Here is a 21,553-nt window from a genome sequence, read left to right on the forward strand (position 1 = left end):
CTGCAATAGTTACACCCTTGTTGCACACACTCCTTTCTACCCAGTAATGTTGTTGTCAATATTCTTGATATTTATTTATAATCACCTTTGTCAATCCTTGATATTTATTATTGAGTGATTTGTATATATTAGTGCTTTTTTCTTTTATAAATCTGTAGCATACTATGTTTTTAAATATTATAGTCTGTTTCTGTCACTGTTACTGTACTGGAGCAACTGTAACCCACATAATTTGCTTAGTGATTAATAAAGTATTCAGATTCTGATTCTGAAATACTGTAAGCTGTATCCTTCAAATTATTCAGCTATTTAAAATTAGTTCATACCACCTGTTTGAGCGGTGTGTTATTACTTGACAAATACAAAAATATAATACGTTTAAAGTAGTGCTGTCAATAGATTAAAAAAATTAACTAATTAATCTCACAATTTTCTGATCAATAGCCTGGTCACGATTACATTTTTTCAACTTTATATTTAACCTTGTAACTGACATTTATGCAATATAATGAAGTAAATGCACGATAAACACAAAGGATGTATGCTTAAATTCAAAGAGAATTTGAATTGTTTTCAATCTTTTTGCACAGATTTTCTCCTGTAAAATCCAACTTAAAAAAAAAAACAAACCTATATACTAATAGGTAAAAAAAAACACTAATATATAATATAAATTAGTGCTGTCAAACAATTAAAATGTTTAATCAGACTCATCACAGGGTTACTGTGGATTAATTCTGATTAATCACAATTAAATATCATTCATTTTTGTTCTATATTAATCGCATTTCATTTTGCATGAGCAAAAAGACTCGTGAAATAAAGGAAAATATATGCACACTTAACATGTTTATTGAACATTCATGTTAACAAAAAACTCTGTAAACACTTATCTCCTCTCTCTGTCACTCTTGGGGGGGCACTTCAAGTCCTTGAAAAGAGGAACCAAAGCTATGTAAAGCGCGTGTTCTAAACAATATTAATAGGTCTGCAGTTTGTTGCAATCCACTTGACATTGTGTCAGTGAATATTTCCGAGGTAGACTTACTGAGTCCCCAATGCTCCGTGAGTGGTTTGTCGCAAGCTGGGTGACGCGTTAGCCAAAGTCCTAGCAGCATACCTGACTAACGTATGCTTCACATCAATGTGATATTTTAAGCTGGAAGTGCTTCGGTGAAAAGGAAATTCCTTCTTGCACAATACTTTATGTCGGTCGACTGTTCCGTGTTGTTATTTTTTTAATACTCAAATTTTCCATCGAGGGGGCCAATGTGCATTTATCATCTTCCATATTGAGTTGATTGGTTCAGCTGCCCGTCACTACCAGATCAACTCCCCATTTGCCCATGTGCGAAAGTAACTACTTGGACAAACTGCCTGAAATATGTTGACAGAAACATTTCAGGGATTTTGAGTCATTCTGCACTCCAGATGCGTTAATTGCATTAAAAATTTTGATCACATTGATTATGATGCCAGATTAATGTGTGTTACCGTGTTAATTTTGACAACACTAGTTTAAAGTCAAAATGTGTGTAAAGCACTTTATATACAATTCAATTCAGTTTTATTTATACAGCGCCAAATCACAACAACAGTCGCCTCAAGGCACTTTATATTGTACAGTAGATCCTACAATAATACATACAGAGAAAAACCCAACAATCATATGACCCCTATGATCAAGCACTTTGGCAACAGTGGGCAGGAAAAACTGAAGGCTCTCCCTCCCATTCTACTTTTAAATACTCTAGGAACAACAAGTAAGCCTGCACTGCAAGAGTAAAGTGCTCTAATAGGGTGATATGGTACTACAAGGTCGTTAAGATAAGATGGGGCCTGATTATTTAAGACCTTGTATGTGAGGAGCAGGATTTTGAATTCAATTCTGAATTTAACAGGAAGCCAATGAAGGGAAGCCAAAACAGGAGAAATATGCTCTTTCTTTCTAGTCCCTGTCAGGACTCTTGCTGCAGCATTTTGGATTAACTGAGGCTTTTCAGGGAGTTTTTGGGACGTCCTGATAATAATGAATTACAGTAGTCCAGCCTGGAAGTAATAAATGCATGAACTAGTTTTTCAGCGTCACTCTGAGACAGGATATTTCTAATTTTAGAGATGTTTCCCAAATGGAAGAAAGCAGTCCTACATATTTGTTTAATATTTGCATTGTAGGACATATGTTGCTCAGAGAGGGGCAGCCATCTGTTATGAGCGGTTGTGGTTGAAGGGAAAAATTCTTTGAATTTGATATTTTAATCGTTGTGTTTTAATTAGCTGTAACCTCCCCTGTGAGTGTTAGTCTCTTGTCTCTGTGTGTAATTAGTTCCGTTTTTATTTTGAATTTTTTGTCTCTTGTACTTTGCCTTTAGTTTTATTTTCATGTGCTCTATTATTTAGATTGAGCTCAGCTGTGTCTTCTTGCACTTATTCAATTCAATGTCAATCACAAAATCACAACAACGGTTGCCTCAAGGCACTTTATATTGAAAGGTAAAGACCTAACAATAATGCAAAGGAAAGAATGAAAAAGAAAGAGAAAGAAAGAAAGAAAGAAAGAAAGAAAGAAAGAAAGAAAGAAAGAAAGAAAGAAAGAAAGAAAGAAAGAAAGAAAGAAAGAAAGAAAGAAAGAAAGAAAGAAAAGCCCATGTCACAAACTGGAAATGAGCGTGCAGGTGGACCTAAGAGCAGACTCGATCGCTTGAAGTATTTACAAGATTTATTCATGAGAGGAATCAACTTAAACAAGAGCACGGTCATAAACATAAACTCAGCACAGGTGCTGTGGGAAACCAGGGGACAGAGAAACGGTCGAGCACGCGGAACACAAGAAGAGCACGGGCTGGAACTTCTGCAACAGAGGAGAGAGGTGTCACTGGACTGGGAAACGAGTGAGAGAGACAAGGCCAACTTTTACAGACAGGTAAGAGAGCGCAGGCTGTCATTAGCATCACAGTGGATTCTTTTGTCACACATTAGGTGATCAGTCAAACAGCTCTATTTATGGAATTCACATTGAGTATAGATGGATATTAAGAAATATAAAATTTCCACTACTGAATGGACATTAAGGATTAAATTCAACCGTAACTGTAGCAACAAATCACATCTGTTGTCTAGAGGCACTTCACATTGGAAGGCAGAGACCCTATACTATACATGAATCCCACCAATCAGAGAGCCCACTATGAGTAAAACAATCAACAACAGTGGGAAAGAAAAACTGTTGCAACCTGTGGTAGAACCAGGAAATCTGTTGACACGCATTAGGTGTTAGGGCAACAGGTGCAAGTCTTCAGAGCAGTGACAGTGTGACTTTCTTTGTGCATACTTTAAACTGATTTAGTTTTCAGTTTTCTTGTCAAAATGCATCATGAGTAAAAACCAATCCTTGAAATGGTAATGAAAGAGTATTGTCAGCAAAGTTGAATTAAACAAGTTTTATTTTGATGGAAGTTTAAGTTAATTGTTCTGATTTTTACTAATTTTTATTATTTTATTATTTATTTAAGCCAATTCAAAGAGAGATCCCCTTTCCTGGGATGGCTGGGGAGGTTACAGGAATTCTAGAATAGCAAACTTTAGAATAGGCCAAAAAAAACCAAAAAACAATCTTTTCCTGTTAAAAAAAAATGTAAAAAGACAAAAAAAAAGAAAGTTAGGTAATGTATCACATTTATATGATAGGTCCCCCAGCATTGGGTGCTTCTCTGGGACATTGGTTAAACATGTGTCCAAGACGTTCCGGCAGTGCGGAAGGAAAGAAAGAAAGGAGAAAAAAGATGAAGATGATAGTTCCAGTGATCCAAGCCATCAGTGAATCTTGAAGTGTGATGTGTTTTTTACGTGGGGATAGATGCTTGTTGAATTCCAGTTCCTTTTGGAGGAATGTCATGGTATTAAAGTCCCCCACATGAAGCACTTCATACAGCACCACTCCCATTTGCCACACCGTGGTGGGTCCAGGCCTGTATTTTTTGCGCCCGTAACATTCGGGAGGGGGTGTGAATAGGTGTACCTAATAAACAGACACAATTAACAACAACAAACAGCACAAATTGCTACATCTGTGAAGAGCAGGAGCTAAATATGTTACCATGGAAGATGCGGTACAACGATCGCTTCTTAGCAAAGCAGCTCAGTCCAAAGTCGATGATACGAACACGAGGCACATCTGAGCCGGTCTCAATCAGAATGTTTGAGGCCGTTTTGTGGTTCCCATTTGCCTGTGGGATCCCCAGGTACTTGTAGCTATCCTCCATGTCTGTAATGTTGCCTTCTGGTAGTTCGATCCCCTCATTTCTGACTACCTTCCCTCTCTTTGTTATCATACGACTACATTTCTCCAGTCCAAACGACATTCTGATGTCATTGCTGTATATCCTGGTGGTGTGGGTCAGTGAATCAATGTCTCGTTCACTCATGGCATACAGCTTGATGTCATCCATGTACAGGAGGTGGCTGACAACTGCTCCATTCAGTATCTTTAGCCAGTCCTGTGTGCGGCTTTTTGTCATTTACGCACACATAACATCCCCCAGGAATCAGTGCACCCCCTCCGGACCAACACTGCTCATCCAACATAAACCTGCCCACCTTATTAACCGGATGATGTCACTAGAAGGTGGGCTGGCCCAAATTTACAGAAGACTGAATATTAAATGAACTTATATAAACTTATAAACACCAATAAAACTATTCTATGAACTTTGGGGCCTTTTATACAGCCACCTCCAAATGTATGTAAGACATTTGCTCATCAATAAGGCAACAAAGTTCTAGGGTTGTGGTGAGTTCGATGCAGAGCTGTCCTCATCTTCCCCAGAGGGCAGCGCAGGGAGGACAACCAGTCTGGCAACTGGCTGAGTGTAGACTCTCTCCTTCACCTTCACGTCAGCTGACCTGATGCGTCCATCAGGGCTAGGATGAGTTTTAATCACCCTCCCCACAGGCCAGAGAGCCCTGGGAAGCTGTGGATCAGCGATCATCACCACAGAGTCCTCAGCCAAATCAGCTGCTGTCGATTGCCACTTCTGGTGAGTCTGCAGACTGGGAATGTACTAACGGATGAAACGTGACCAGAAATGGTCAGCCAAAACCTGGGAGTGCTTCCAGCGACAGCGGCTGAGGAGCTCATTCTCTGGGTATACTATCAGAGGTAGCGATCCATCCGGCCACCCCATCAGAAGAACATTGGTGTTAAGAACATCCAAGTGGACTGCCCTGGTGGTAAGGCACTTGAATATGATTCCCCATCTCTTCTTAATACGCTGACCAACCTTGACCTCAAACGGCCCGAAGCAGTCCATTCCCGTAGAGTAGAAAGACGGTTCAAATAGACGTAGCCGGGCTGCTGGCAGGTCTGCCATCCTTGGCACTGTAGGTCTAGCTTTCCACCTTTGACAATCAGCACAGAGGTGTTGGTAGCGCCGGACAGCTTCACGCCCTCGCAGAATCCAGTAGAGCGCCAAAGTTCTGCGAACACCCGTGAGCTCCTTCAGCTTCTTCCCACGTGTCACATTGTCGGCTGGATTCCTTCCAGAGTCGACATATCTCCAGGAGTGCCTGTCTGTCAGCTCTTGTATCTCGGCTACACAAGTGCCAACGAAGACCTTAAATCAGCAGGATTCAGACCTCAGCCAGGTCAGCACTGTCGTAGAATCAGACCACAGGAATGTCTGGTCGATTCTAAGGGTGAGCTCCCTTTCCAGCACTTGTGAGAGCTGTGCCCCACTGAGTGCAGCACAGAGCTCCAATCGGGGCATGGAGTGGAACCGCTTAGGGGCAACCCTGGAACGTCCCACCAAGAATGACAGATGCACTTCACCATTTCTGCCAGTGGTCCGGAGGTAAGCTACTGAGCAATATCCATGACATGACGCTGCAGGGCGAATGTGGCACAGCAGGGGCTACACGTGGTTCCAAACGGGAGCACCTGCCACTCGTAGACTGCTGGAGGGCTCTCGTCGCCGATGTCTCGCCAGACAAATCTGAGCAGGGCACGATCTTCTGGTAAGAGACGAACCTGGTGGAACATGCCTTTAACGTCCCCACTCACTGCAACTGCATGCTCTCGGAAGCGTAATAGAACTCCCAGAAGCGACGCACCTAAGGTGGGCCCAGGCAGCAGGTAGTCGTTCAAGTTCTGTCCTCTGTACTGAAATGAGCAGTTGAAAACCAATCGGTTCTTGCCATTATGGCTCACCATGTGATGAGGGGTGTACCACGCCTCCTGACCTTCTGTCACAGGTGTCCCAGAGCCACACTTAATGATGGAGCCAACCTTGATAAACTTCTCCATCTCCTCCTTGTAGGCTTCAGCTTGTTCTGGGTCTTTGGCCAGCCTTCTCTCCACACCCCGTAGACTTGACATGACAGCGTCTTTAGTAGCCTGCAGTAGAGGCATCCCCTCCCGGCGAAGCAGTGGGGTGGCATAGCGGAGTATGCCTTCAACCTCTATTCGGACAGTTCTGGTGTCCAGAATGCGTATGGCCTCTTGGTCTTGCCTTGAACGAGTAACAAGCTTCTCGTTTTGGAATGGAATGACGTTGACTTGCCATAGTTTCTCCACATGTTTCATTAACTCACTGACCTGAGGTGCCACAGTTGTCAGCAAGCACTGCTGTGGTTGGGCAAGCTGGCCAACTATACTTGCTGGCCCTTGTAGCGCCCAACCTAGCCTGGTACGAATAGCAGCAGGCCCTCCCGGAGGTCCCAGCCTGACTGGTTCAACGGGGGTAACCAGATGGGGATGATCACTGCCAATGAGTAGCAAAGGTTTCACATTTATCAAGGTGTGGATCGGAAGGCCAATCAGGTGTTTATACCTTTCTCTGAGTTGCTCCATAGGATAAGTGTGGCCTGCAAGTCCGATGCGTGCAGCAGTGAAGGCCCCAGCAATCTTGAACCTGGTCCTCGGCCTTGAGGGAGAGGAAACAGAGAACGACACTGACTCACCTCTGACAGTCTGCACGTCCTGCCTAATCGTGCGCAGTGGGACGTCCTCTGTGATCCCTTGCATGCCTAACTTCTCGGCAGCCTCTGGCAGAAGCATTGTCCTCTCTGACCCGTCATCCAGTACGGCATAAGTGCTGATTGTTCACTTGCCATAATGAATGCAGACTTTGACGATCTTTAGAAGGACTCTGCAGCCTTCAGTGGGTCTGTCTAGATACAGGATGTTGGTCGCCGCCTTCGAGTCACAGCTCACCACCGCTGTTGTTGGTGACCCTTTAAGTGTTCTAACATTGACATCATGCAGTACCTGCAGGTGCTTCCCTTGGCAGAGGCTGCACGTCTTTCTGAGATTGCACTGGGCCGCCTGGTGTGACCGTGCGCAGCGCCAGCACCTCTTGTTACTCTTTATCCAATCTGTTAGCTGGTACTTTGTCAACTTGGATACCATTGTGCACTGACTGAGGTAGTGCTCTTCCATGTTACAGAATGGACAGTATGGCTTGTTCTTACTGGCCACACAACCTGGCCTCACAGCCTGTGGCTTTGTCGTTACCTCCTCAGGAGAGAGTATGAGCGTGCAGCGCAGTGGCGGCTCCTGAAAAAAATCTCAGGGGGGGCAATTTTTATGATATCGACTAAAATGACCCATTTAATGAGTACATCAAACAACACAATTTTAATTTAAATTTAAAATGAACAACCATATTCTGGCCATTTGTATAGATTTGTAAAAATGAACATGAACAGATTTTTTTTTTTGAATGAATGAATGAAAAATAACTATTGAAAACAACAACTGTAAACTGATTGGGGGGGTGGGCTAAAGAGAGAAAGAGAGAGGGATGGAGAAAGAGAGTAAATATGGTTAAGGGTTCTTATTTGTACAAGAACTTTGCTCGTCTGTCTTTCTGAGTGGCAAATTTCTCGATGACCCTGGTGTTGAAATCAGGAAGTTCTTGTGTGAGTTTTTTCTCTATGGACAGCATAGCCAGAGCGTTGAGCCGATCCTGAGCCATATTGTTTCTCAGGAAAGTTTTTATCCTCTTTAAAGTAGAGAAACACCTCTCCGATTCTGATGTTGTCATTGGTGTGGTGATGAGGATGTTAAGAAGACTTACAGTTTCGGTGAATGTGCGATCTAACCGAATTTGGGGGAGGCTGTGCCTCAACCGTTAACAATACCGCTGCCATCGTCTCTCTCTGACCTTATAGCTCACTTAGGCTACTGACTGAGGTAAAATTCTAGAACAGCAAATCTTCGCGCGTTTTCTGCAGGGGCGCAATTTTAAGCGCCCCCAAACCATTTAATTCAGCGACGCTGATAGGTCAAATATTTATTATTTTCCCCTGGCAACCATTTAATGATAGGCTATTTCGCTGCATATCAAGGGCGCTTTGACGAGCGCCCCAGAAGAAGAAAAACACCGTTTGTTGGTTGAACTTTAATGAGTCAGCTGGTGAAAATGTTAAAATACGCCTGGCTGTATATGGGCACACACATAGTAAAACTATCATTGATGAATTTTTTAAAAATATATATTTTTACTCCTCCACATTTGGGGGGGCAGAGCCCGAGCGCCCCCTATGGGCCAGCCGCCACTGGTGCAGCGTTTAAAGCGTGGAAGTAATGACCTTTGATTGCATAAAAAGTGACAAAAACATTAGTGTCCGTTGTGCGTGGGAAGAAAACTTCTTTTTACAGCGACAAAAAACCCCTAAACTTCCAAGCAAGCACCGAGTGCGCCACGACGTAATGGGAAACTCACAGAGAAACTCGCGGATTCTTCCACTGACCGCTGCAGCACACCTGCACCAGGGTAAACCTCCGCCTACCCTACTCCTGCTTTACAGGTGAAAATAGAGCAAAAGGACCGCTAGTCTTTGACTTTATTTATTTTCTGCTGTGTTTTACTTGCATCTATTTGAAAGAGTGAGTGTAAACACACAAAAAAAAATTCTTCCAGTCAGAGAATGCATATAATTAAATTTTTGCTTGATGCATAAAGTTAAAAGATTAAAACTAATAAAATAAGTTTTAAAAAGGGACTTTTCCATTTGATTACATTTTGTATGATGGATTATGTAGAAAAAGTAGAATTGGGCTGAAAGATCTAACGCTTTATCACCCATTCAGGTTGTAAATCGTGTTTTTTAAAAGTAACTAAGTAACTACGTAATTAATTACTTTTGAACATAAGTAATCAGTAAAGTAATGGGATTACTTTTTTGGGGAAGTAATCAGTAATTAGTTACTGATTACTTTTTTCAAGTAACTTGACCAACACTGCTAGGCAGTGGTGTTTCCTCAATTGGATCTGGCCACGGTGGTGGGGCAGGCCAGTCATCATCCTCCTCAATCTCTGGTGTATCACCCGGTAGCGGTGACTGCATTAACTTACTGGTTTGGAGAGAAGATGGGCCCTGTAGGCTCTGGACAGCTTCCACTAACTGTCTCATTTCTGCTCGCAGTGCCTTGAGTTCGACCAGATCTGATGACATACGTTGCTGGGTCTGCTGGATGAGGTGGCGCTCCTGATGGATATCCTCTAACTCTGCACTTATTTCCTTATTTGGATGTGTATAGGGGAGCACGAAGGGTAGAGGAGTAGAGGGATCATAGGCTTGTTCCCCATGCCTTCTCTCTGGATACAGCTGAAGGACCAATTAAATGTAGTGGAGATATCAAAGATGGCTGTGGCACTGATTCAGTCTTTGAGCACTACGGTCACCCCGGTGTGTCGGCCAGAACACCACTTAAGGCCAAACTGTCCCAGAGTATGAAAGAAGAAGGGAGCTTGAGGTTCCGTTTGAGGCACTTTATTGTCACCACTCAATTTCTGGGGCTGTAAACACAGCGGGTGTACATAGGTGTGTGTGTGTATGTGGCTTTTTGTCATTTACGCACACAGGCTGGAGAAACTGATCAGGAGGGCTAGCTCTGTGGTCGGCATGAAGCTGGACACTCTGGTGACAGTGGCAGAGAAAAGGACATTAAAGAAACTGATGGACATTATGGACAATGCCAGGCATCCTCTGCACACGGCCATTAACAACCAGAAGAGTCTGTTCAGTGACAGGTTGCTTCTCCCCAAGACAAGAACTAACAGACTTAAAAACTCCTTTGTCCCACACGCCATCAAACTGTTTAACTCCTCTCTGGAGGGGAGAGGGAGGGGAAACAGGAGGACAAAGGAGGGGGGAACAACTAAGCTGTAGTGCCTCTTCACCTCACTGTGCAATACCTTGTGCAATACTTTTGTAAATAGTCAACAGTGCAATAGACCTCAATACTTGAAATGTGCAATTCACTTGTATTTTTATTTTTTATTCCTATTTATTCTATTTATCCCCTTCGTATATTTTATTTATATTGTCTCTGTATTATATATATGTGTGTGTGTGTGTGTGTGTGTGTGTGTGTGTGTGTGTGTGTATATATATATAATATTCTGTAACTCTGTAACTTCTGTCGGTGCTGTGCTTTTTTGGAAATCGAATTTCCCAGAGGAACCCACCCGAGGGATTAATAAAGTTCTATCTTATCTCTTATCTTATCTTACATAACATCCCCCAGGAATCAGTGCACCCCCTCCGGACCAACACTGCTCATCCGACATTAAACTGCCCACCTTACTAACCGGATGATGTCACTAGAAGGTGGGCTGACAGAAGACTGAATATTAAATGAACTTATAAACACCAATAAAACTATTCCATGAACTTTTGGGCCTTTTATACAGACCCTCTGCAGGTAATTGGTGGTCGCAGCTTTCCTAGGGGGATGGATGTATATATCCATCCATCCATCCATTCGCTTCCGCTTATCCTTTTCAGGGTCGCGGGGGGTGCTGGAGCCTATCCCAGCTGTCATAGGGTGAGAGGCGGGGTACACCCTGGGCAGATCGCCAGTCTGTCGCAGGGCTAACACACAGGAACAGACAACCATTCGCACTCACATTGACTCCCGCATTCAGACCTATGGGCAATTTAGAGTTTTCAATTAACCTATCCCCACAAAGTGCATGTCTTTGGACTGTGGGAGGAAGCCAGAGTACCCGGGGAGAACCCACACAAACACAGAGAGAACATGCACAACTCCACACAGAAAGACCCTGCTGGCGGAATTGAACTCAGGACTATCTTGCTGTGAGGCAACAGTGCTAACAACCATGCCACCATAGATGGATAGATATAGAGAGAGAGATAGATATATAGAGAGATATAAATATATACATAGGTATATATATATATAAACCGCCCGCAAGGGCGTGCTGGGTGTTTTGTTTTTTTTTTATATATATATATAAAAACACCCAGCACGCCCCTGCGGGCGGTTTATCCTTCAAGCTCGGGTCCTCTACCAGAGGCCTGGGAGCTTGAGGGTCCTGCGCAGTATCTTAGCTGTTCCCAGGACTGCGCTCTTCTGGACAGAGATCTCCGATGTTATTCCCGGGATCTGCTGGAGCCACTCGCCTAGCTTGGGAGTCACTGCACCTAGTGCTCCGATTACCACGGGGACCACCATTACCTTCACCCTCCACACATCCTCTCGAGCTCTTCTCTGAGCCCTTGGTATTTCTCCAGCTTCTCGTGTTCCTTCTTCCTGATATTGCTGTCATTCGGAACCGCTACATCGATCACTACGGCCGTCTTCTTCTGTTTGTCTACCACCACTATGTCCGGTTGGTTAGCCACCACCATTTTGTCCGTCTGTATCTGGAAGTCCCACAGGATCTTAGCTCGGTCATTCTCCACCACCCTTGGGGGCATCTCCCATTTTGACCTCGGGACTTCCAGGTTATACTCGGCACAGATGTTCCTGTACACTATGCCGGCCACTTGGTTATGGCGTTCCATGTATGCCTTGCCTGCTAGCATCTTGCACCCTGCTGTTATGTGCTGGATTGTCTCTGGGGCATCTTTACACAGCCTGCACCTGGGGTCTTGCCTGGTGTGATAGACCCCAGCCTCTATGGATCTTGTGCTCAGAGCTTGTTCTTGTGCTGCCATGATTAGTGCCTCTGTGCTGTCTTTCAGTCCAGCTTTGTCCAGCCACTGGTAGGATTTCTGGATATCAGCCACCTCCTCTATCTGCCGGTGGTACATACCGTGCAGGGGCCTGTCCTTCCATGATGGTTCCTCGTCTCCCTCCTCTTTCTTGGGTTTCTGCTGCCTGAGGTATTCACTGAGCACTCGGTCAGTTGGGGCCATCTTCCCAATGTATTCTTGGATGTTCCTTGTCTCATCCTGGACTGTGGTGCTGACACTCACCAGTCCCCGGCCCCCTTCCTTCCGCTTAGCGTACAGCCTCAGGGTGCTGGACTTGGGGTGAAACCCTCCATGCATGGTAAGGAGCTTTCTTGTCTTTATGTCAGTGGCTTCTATCTCCTCCTTTGGCCAGCCTATTACCCCAGCAGGGTACCTGATCACGGGCAGGGCGTACGTGTTGATGGCCCGGATCTTGTTCTTACCATTCAGCTGACTCCTCAGGACTTGCCTGACCCTCTGCAGGTACTTGGTGGTTGCAGCCTTTCTCTTTTCAGCCTATGCAGCTGTGGGGCATTGAGTCATAGGCCTTCTTGTAATCAATCCAGGCAGTGCACAGGTTGGTCAGCCTGGTCTTGCAGTCTCGGCTGATTGTTCTGTCTACCAGTAGCTGGTGTTTTGCGCCTCTGGTATTCTTGCCAATTCCTTTCTGTGTCCCGCTCATGTATTGACCCATGTGCCTGTTCATCTTAGCCGATATGATGCCTGACAGGAGCTTCCATGTAGTACTGAGGCAGGTTATTGGTCGGTAGTATATATATATATATATATATATATATATATGCTTCCAGATACAGACGGACAAAATGGTGGTGGCTAACCAACCGGACATAGTGGTGGTAGACAAACAGAAGAAGACGGCCGTAGTGATCGATGTAGCGGTTCCCAATGACAGCAATATCAGGAAGAAGGAACACGAGAAGCTGGAGAAATACCAAGGGCTCAGAGAAGAGCTCGAGAGGATGTGGAGGGTGAAGGTAACGGTGGTCCCCGTGGTAATCGGAGCACTAGGTGCGGTGACTCCCAAGCTAGGCGAGTGGCTCCAGCAGATCCCGGGAAAAACATCGGAGATCTCTGTCCAGAAGAGCGCAGTCCTGGGAACAGCTAAGATACTGCGCAGGACCCTCAAGCTCCCAGGCCTCTGGTAGAGGACCCGAGCTTGAAGGATAAACCGCCCGCAGGGGCGTGCTGGGTGTTTTATATATATATATATATACATACATACACACACAGTGGGGCAAAAAAGTATTTAGTCAGCCACCGATTGTGCAAGTTCCCCCACCTAAAATGATGACAGAGGTCAGTAATTTGCACCAGAGGTACACTTCAACTGTGAGAGACAGAATGTGAAAAAAAAATCCATGAATCCACATGGTAGGATTTGTAAAGAATTTATTCGTAAATCAGGGTGGAAAATAAGTATTTGGTCAATAACAAAAATACAACTCAATACTTTGTAACATAACCTTTGTTGGCAATAACAGAGGTCAAACGTTTACTATAGGTCTTTACCAGGTTTGCACACACAGTAGCTGGTATTTTGGCCCATTCCTCCATGCAGATCTTCTCGAGAGCAGTGATGTTTTGGGGCTGTCGCCGAGCAACACGGACTTTCAACTCCCGCCACAGATTTTCTATGGGGTTGAGGTCTGGAGACTGGCTAGGCCACTCCAGGACTTTCAAATGCTTCTTACGGAGCCACTCCTTTGTTGCCCGGGCGGTGTGTTTTGGATCATTGTCATGTTGGAAGACCCAGCCTCGTTTCATCTTCAAAGTTCTCACTGATGGAAGGAGGTTTTGGCTCAAAATCTCACGATACATGGCCCCATTCATTCTGTCCTTAACACGGATCAGTCGTCCTGTCCCCTTGGCAGAAAAACAGCCCCATAGCATGATGTTTCCACCCCCATGCTTCACAGTAGGTATGGTGTTCTTGGGATGCAACTCAGTATTCTTCCTCCTCCAAACACGACGAGTTGAGTTGATACCAAAAAGTTCTACTTTGGTTTCATCTGACCACATGACATTCTCCCAATCCTCTGCTGTATCATCCATGTGCTCTCTGGCAAACTTCAGACGGGCCTGGACATGCACTGGCTTCAGCAGCAGAACACGTCTGGCACTGCGGGATTTGATTCCCTGCCGTTGTAGTGTGTTACTGATGGTGACCTTTGTTACTTTGGTCCCAGCTCTCTGCAGGTCATTCACCAGGTCCCCCCGTGTGGTTCTGGGATCTTTGCTCACCGTTCTCATGATCATTTTGACCCCACGGGATGAGATCTTGCGTGGAGCCCCAGATCGAGGGAGATTATCAGTGGTCTTGTATGTCTTCCATTTTCTGATGATTGCTCCCAAAGTTGATTTTTTCACACCAAGCTGCTTGCCTATTGTAGATTCACTCTTCCCAGTCTGGTGCAGGTCTACAATACTTTTCCTGGTGTCCTTCGAAAGCTCTTTGGTCTTGGCCATGGCGGAGTTTGGAGTCTGACTGTTTGAGGCTGTGGACAGGTGTCTTTTATACAGATGATGAGTTCAAACAGGTGCCATTCATACAGGTAACGAGTGGGGGACAGAAAAGCTTCTTACAGAAGACGTTACAGGTCTGTGAGAGCCAGAGATTTTCCTTGTTTGAGGTGACCAAATACTTATTTTCCACCCTAATTTATGAATAAATTCTTTACAAATCCTACCATGTGAATTCATGGATTTTTTTTTCACATTCTGTCTCTCACAGTTGAAGTGTACCTCTGGTGCAAATTACTGACCTCTGTCATCATTTTAAGTGGGGGAACTTGCACAATCGGTGGCTGACTAAATACTTTTTTGCCCCACTGTATATATATATATATATATATATATATATATATATATATATATATATATATATATATATATCATGTATTTACTTATAGAAGTTGCAGTTTCACATCTCCAACATAGTCATAAGTACATAAGTAAACTAAGTTCTATAATAAAAATGAAGAGCTTTAAGACTCTTCTGGAACCTGATCTTAGGATCTTCTTGGCCTCTCACATTGTTTGCAACCATTGTTGGTTTAACCACACCTTTGCTAGCTGCACACTCTGAAGTGCCGTAAAATGGTAAATGGCCTGTATTTGTATAGCGCATTACTTAGGACCACACCAAGGACCCCAAAGCGCTTTACACTACATTCAGTCATTCACCCAGTCACACACACATTCACACACTGCCGTATATCATATAAATGACATCAGTATGCCTGTGTGTGTTATTTTAATATACGTGCTGTAGTTCAGTTTAACTTCCACCTCCTGTGGCTTCATTTATGCATCACAAAGTTTGTCACTGTGGAAAAGATGTCTTCCAGTGAGTAAATGGGCTTAAAGTTTTTTCTCAAAAAGCCGAATGATTCAGTAAATTAGAAAAGTAAATTAGTAAAATTCAGGTTTTGGGCCTTAGAATGAGATTATGGCTTTGGTACTTTAGAACAACTGTAGTGTCTGTTTTAAAGTTTACTGAACTGCTGTTTTATATTTGCAACACCTTCTTTTGTCCTCAAGAGGGAGACTTATACCACATGTTAGATCTCCCCCACAGCTCTTTCCTTTGGATAGATGATTTAAAAACCTCCCACCAGTGACTATCAACTAACTTTTTCCCCCACTGCTGCCTCTCTCGAGGACCAGTGTCCAGCATTGAGAAAACTAAATTAAACCATTTCCCTTTTTTTCACGCCAGTATTCATTCTGAAAGCAATGTTTTATTTATTTATATTTTCAAGACTAATGGCCATTTGGTATTGATTCAGCCATCCACTTTAAAAGCCAGTCCATTCATTTTCTATCTCCCTAAGAGGCATAACGACCAATGTTAGGCTCCCCTGAGTCCATTATTCATTTTTTTTCTCTCACAGTAAGACATTTATTCATGCTAACGCAACAAGACAAATGCTAATATACCCACATATAAAGTGGTAACCGAAACTTGAGCAAGTAAGCTGGACTTGGAGGGAGCAGAGTCTGAGCTGATAGTGAGTTCTTGTCCTAAGCCTATTAGTACTGCTGGGGATACGTGGTGGTAATGATTGAAAGCCACTTAGCGCTGGTGTATTTACCAAGAGGATCATCCAGGGCATGGTTAAACAGGCCTGATGAATTAATTCAGTTTAATGTACATTGACAAGGAAAGGAAAGGAAAGGAAAGGAAAGGAAGTTTTTAAGTTGTCCTACTAATTCAGGCTCTCATTGCCTCAAGTCATTTCGAAACAAAACAGGGTGTGCCTCACGCAAATGTAAGGCAAATCCAGAGGTCAAACACCCGTGCTTTCTTTCCTTGCACAGTTTACATGACAGCCTTTTTAGTTTAGTTTTGTCCATTTTTGATTTATTGCTTAAATGGATTATGAAGACCTCGTACCTGTATCCACATATCTACTTTTAACAAAGAACTCATGCAGTATTTCCTTTTAATGGAGTAAACGTACACCACAACACGTGGTGCTGGATCCCCCTCTAAAATAATGTGTGTCTAGAAACACTGCCACATGTTATGCAGACATAAAGATGCCATCTTTTCTACAGTGTAGCCCAGCCATGGTTGGAACATGTCTCACATGACACATGTAAAACATGTGTGGCCCAACAGTGTGTGAGGAGGCACACATGCAGGTAACTGACTTGTTTCTTGAACGGTGCAGTATGGTGAGTAATATTAACCTGTTAGACCACAGTACTGTGTTGCAAGCGAGATTGCAGTATAAGTTGAATTCAATACAAAGCTGGGCAGGCAGCCAAGCAATGTCTGGTGCCTTGCCATCCATTTCCATGACAGACATAGAGGGCATTATGAATCACTGGCCAGTCATCTCATGTCTCAGGTACAACACACACATTTCAACTGGCAGTTTCTATGTCTATGATCACTATGCAGCTGACCATAAAACTTAAGGTAAAAAAAGTACACTTAGATTACACAAGACATTTTCCTGAGAGTAAATGATTCAAATCAAAATAAAGGATTGGTTCTTTTCTCTTTCATGTGTAGGATGAGCTTGAATCACTATTTTTAGTTGCTTTGCAACCTCGGCAAACAACAGATTAACTGGAAAAAGAATTTCTCTGACACATTTTAGAAATGTAATGTTTTCATCTCAACAGCTGAAATATGCACAGCCCTGGCAGCCTCTCACATTAAAAACTGACATACTGTTTCCAGTCCAGCTGTCAGGTAGGAGCACCCAGATGTTGCTGCTGCAGTGGCGTTATGTAAGCCAATGTAAACCAGAGATTTCCCTTGCAGTCACATGGGCAGAAACACTGAGCTTCAGTCTCACACACACATGCAGACAGATAGCAGATTATCTGCAGGATTTGCAGAGTAAATCTGCTCTTTTAAAAAGTGACATTTCTGTTTTTACTGGATGCAGAGCAGAAACACAAAGCACACAATGGGGCTTGTGTCACTGGTTACTCTGTACGTGATAGATGACGAGGCCTTAAAGGCAAGACGTTGCGCACACAGTCACTCTCGCCTGCTGCTGACCTAAAGCAGTCTTAATCCCGGGTAAATGCATATCGGTGGCTTTTGGCTTAGTTTGTCTGTTTTTTGTTTTTTTGTAAGACTGCCATCATGAAAAGTCCAGCAGAAATCAGATAAACTGTGTGCTGTAGACATTAGACTCACTCTGGCCACTTAAGGAGCAAAGGTGAAGGTACTGGGGATGATGCAAAAGCATGCAAATACATGGGCGTCTTTCCTTTTGACAGCAGGCCAGAAACAGAGGAGAGGAAATGCTTGGGCAGCTGCAGCTGTTCTGGTCCAAATATAGCTGCTCGAACACATTGATTACACAGGATCATTATCACTTGCCATTTGCTCTTCTTCACTCTTCATCAATAGAAGTATCATGTTGGTGCTTTCGATCACGTACAAAGAGCACGGTGCAGTCCTGAAACTTACAGATACATAAATTCTCAAGCATTCCACGTTAGGTATCATTTTCTCTCTATACATTATCGACTGACTGGGATGCAGCCAAGTATTCAAGGAGGGAGGGGAAGTAATGGATGGACTAAGATGACCTCACTTTATGTGAGATGCCTTACAAGAGAAAATCTGGAACAACTGGTAGTTGGGCAGTTTTAGAAGAAAGAGATAAAGGATAAAAGATAAACCGACCAGTTTTTCCAGCTCATAGGTAGTTAGGTTTTACTTCAGGAGATGATAAATAAACAGTCTATTAAGATATTTAAGATACACTAGAATAAAACAAATGCACCTAAACACAATTTCCAGCTCCAATTCATACAAGATTCGCTAGCTGCCTAGTAAGCTACCTGGAGAACCTTGCACGATCCCTATTATACCATACATCTGCACTTTAATAGCACAGCTGAAATTCTTATATACACTATGAACTATGTGGAGTGAGGTCTATCCCGCACAGTATGGAAAATATCTATCCGGCTACTGTATCTGTCAGTCTATCTAGCTATCATTTTTAATTGCAGACAGGCAGGGGGCGTGCAAAGGCCACCGGAGAGCAGCCAGAGCTGTATCTGCACAGGCTGAGGCTGCTGGCAGAGGAAAAGTGATCGTGGCAGAGGAGAGATGTAGCAGCGCTGCTCGGTGGGACTCTGTGGCCAGCCGTCTGTCACTTCTTTTAAAACCAGAAATTGTTTTTGTCGGACATTACCGTGATTGGGAAAGATTGAATGCATCTTATAGCACAGTGGCGCCGTGTGAATGTGTCGTGTAATGCACCGAGAAGGATTGCCTCTCGGGGGAAATATTTATGTTTCGGGACGGTTTTGTTGGAGTAGCTAGTTGCTAGCGCTGGGCTAGCGACTGTGCTGGCTACTTGGAACGTATTCTGCAAGGATGATTCGGTGGATACGACAGCAGCTGGTAAATGAAACCGCACGTTCCATCTTCTTCATACATACCGCTTTCCTCTTATTAGTTCGCCACAGCAGCCAGTCTCCTTACGTATTGTAAGGCTTAGCCCGCGGAAAGCAGAATAAACTTTATTTAGAGAGCAAGCTAACATAGCCAATTGGCTGTTGCTGATGTGTTCAAAACATTCCATTTCCCCTTAGTGACAGTCAGGTGTAGGTTACGTTAGCTAACAATTACCTTATCTGCTAGCTGTCAGTAATAAAGAGTTTAGACCTCAACAAGGGACATTGGTTGAGTTCAAATTTGAGCTTGAGGTATAAGTTTGGTTCGAACTTTGATAGCATTTTAACAACTGTCGGGTGATTTCCGTTACTAAATGCACCTGAGAGTTAACTACCTTAACACTAGCTAGCTGGCTAACAACGTCAAACTTGGCAAAGTTATAAAGCGTCTCTGGCTTGCTTTTATCTAGTGTTAACGCACAACTTTCGCTTAGACTGAGCTCAGTTTCAAATGTTCTATTTAAATTTTGTTCAGGGGACTAATAAACTATCTTTAACTGAGCTAGTTAAGACGTAAGCCTCAACACTCGAGGGTAATAATTGACGTTAGCTTGTGTTATTTTAACTTTATTTCGGCCCACTTCTTTGTTCCCTGCTTTCCTTACATGATCTATATCTGTATGTATTATTTGAAATTGAACTGATTTGATTCGTCACACCGCATCCTGTTTCTGCTGTAATCACCTGTTGTTTGTCTGCAAACATGACGGTCGCATTGACGGGCGAAGGCATCAGTTAAACCACAATAGTGGCCCGTTTTGGTACAGTAGAAAGAACGAGTTCTGAATTATGGCTGAAGAAAGCTACAGTGTCACGGTGCTTGTGGCTGTAATCATGAAGGTCTGTGTGGTTATTTCACTGTGTTTAAGCAGAGTTGGGATAAGAGGCACATTCAGTGATCGGCAAATGAGAGTGGCGTGACCAGTGGTGAAGAGCCATGTGAATGAGTGATTGCATATTATGAGATTAGCCACACACAAACGGTTGATGTCACCATGTCTACTGAGTTTAATCAGTGTTGGGGGTGTTTTTGACCTCTCCCCGCTCACTGTGCACTCTCTGTAGTTAAGGTTACGTTAAAGTGACACTTATTAAATTTTATGAGTCATGCTCAGCTTCAAGTTTGCCTGTTTAAAAAAAAAAATCCTTTTTGCTTTTGGAGATTAAGAGCACCACAGAGAGTTAGGGGTCTATTTAGAAATGGTACATAGCCTCCTCCTAATTTAAGATAGCTCAGCTCATTTGACCCATCCCGCCTAATTGACCTGGCTGCTTAATTAAAAGTGTCATTAAAATGCACCTTATACAGCTGGCCTAATGAAAAAGTTTGTTGAGGGGCATTAGTCTGACCCAAATATCAGCTGGACGGTAGAATGGGGATGTTTGTTCACTCATACTATTTATCAGCTCTTTCTGGTGGAATGAAAAGGGAGAGGGGGGGAGAGAGATGTGACAGGTTTTCATTGTCAGTCTTGGTTCAGTTACACTATAAAACAAACCAGAAATTAAATTATGAAGAATGGTAGCAAAAAAGCAAAGTCTTTGACATACTAGTTTGCAAGCCTGGGAACTGGGTTTTCTAGATGTCTTTATGGAGACTTAAAGTGTGTATGTTATTGCTGACAGATATTAAAAAGACTGGTATAAGTCTTCCTGAGGTTTTGTATATAGTTTAAGTGCACTATGAGAAAAGTATTTAATGAATTACCCTTGCTTTACCAAGTCACGTTAATCATGATATAATCATGAAAAATAGAGCAACTATCAAGAGCGCAAATGAGCAAAAGGAAAAAAAAAACATCTGTCTATAGTACTCATCTGTAGTCCATTGAGCAAATGGGAGTTTCCTACATTTTTTTGAGTCTCATTCAGGCTCTTTCCTGGATATTGCTGCAGCAGCCCTTGTAATAATCCACTGACACGCAGCAATAAAACATCCTTATGTCACCCATGATAAAATATCATTCCTTACTCTCTAGCCCTGCTCTGACTACTCTGTTGCTGTGGGTTGTACAACAATATTTTTTTTATAATATTTTATATTTGGTGATGTAGTCCATCAGTTTAGCTTATATGCAGTTTATTTTATTGTATTGCTGTTGTCATCAGTCTTATGTTTAAAACTAGTACCCACTGTACATGAGTACATACTGTTTATTGCCCCCCCCCCCCCCCCCCCCCCCCCTCTTTCTTTTTTCTTTTTACAACCACCTCACTTTTTTGTTAACATTTCCATTTACCGGTAGCTCATCGCGTTTGATTAAGTGCCACTTAATCTGTAATATGACCCCTTGGTTGTGTTGCGTTGCCATTATTCAGGGATGTTCCCCCAAGGCATTGTGGGACTTGTAGGCTTTATGTGGGGACTAATTACCTGTCAGCCTTCAAATTGATGGGGGTATAGAGTCAATGGATTAAAACAAGCTGATTTCAGCTTTATAGTTTTTAGTTATAAGCCTACTTTTATCTTCATTTTCAGTGGTATAATGTTCATTTTTCATACAATGTTCAAAATATATTTAATGCATATATGGTTACGTGAAGGTGTTTAACTCAAAATTGTGAGGTACACCTGGTAGTGGTGTTAAAAATTGAGTAAACCCAGCAG

General features: G+C 43.2%; 1 protein-coding gene across 4 annotated transcripts in view; it reads left to right on the forward strand.

Moving 5' to 3' along the window:
• The first annotated feature begins 18,561 nt into the window (after nucleotides 1–18,561).
• atp11b (ATPase phospholipid transporting 11B) overlaps nucleotides 18,562–21,553 on the forward strand; it is a 52,316-nt gene continuing 49,324 nt past the window's right edge. For 3 of the 4 annotated variants that reach the window (XR_013972082.1, XM_080886216.1, XM_080886218.1), the window contains exon 1: nucleotides 18,562–18,892. Coding sequence is in view for 3 of the 4 variants with exons in the window: in XM_080886216.1 (XP_080742342.1) it covers nucleotides 18,866–18,892 (27 nt within the window). In the remaining variant the exon portion in view is untranslated. The remainder of the gene's footprint in view (nucleotides 18,893–21,553) is intronic. The other variant, XM_080886217.1, reaches the window with a different exon arrangement.

This window comes from Rhamphochromis sp. 'chilingali' (genome assembly GCF_963969265.1).
Source record: "Rhamphochromis sp. 'chilingali' genome assembly, chromosome: 7".
Lineage (NCBI taxonomy): Eukaryota > Metazoa > Chordata > Actinopteri > Cichliformes > Cichlidae > Rhamphochromis > Rhamphochromis sp. 'chilingali'.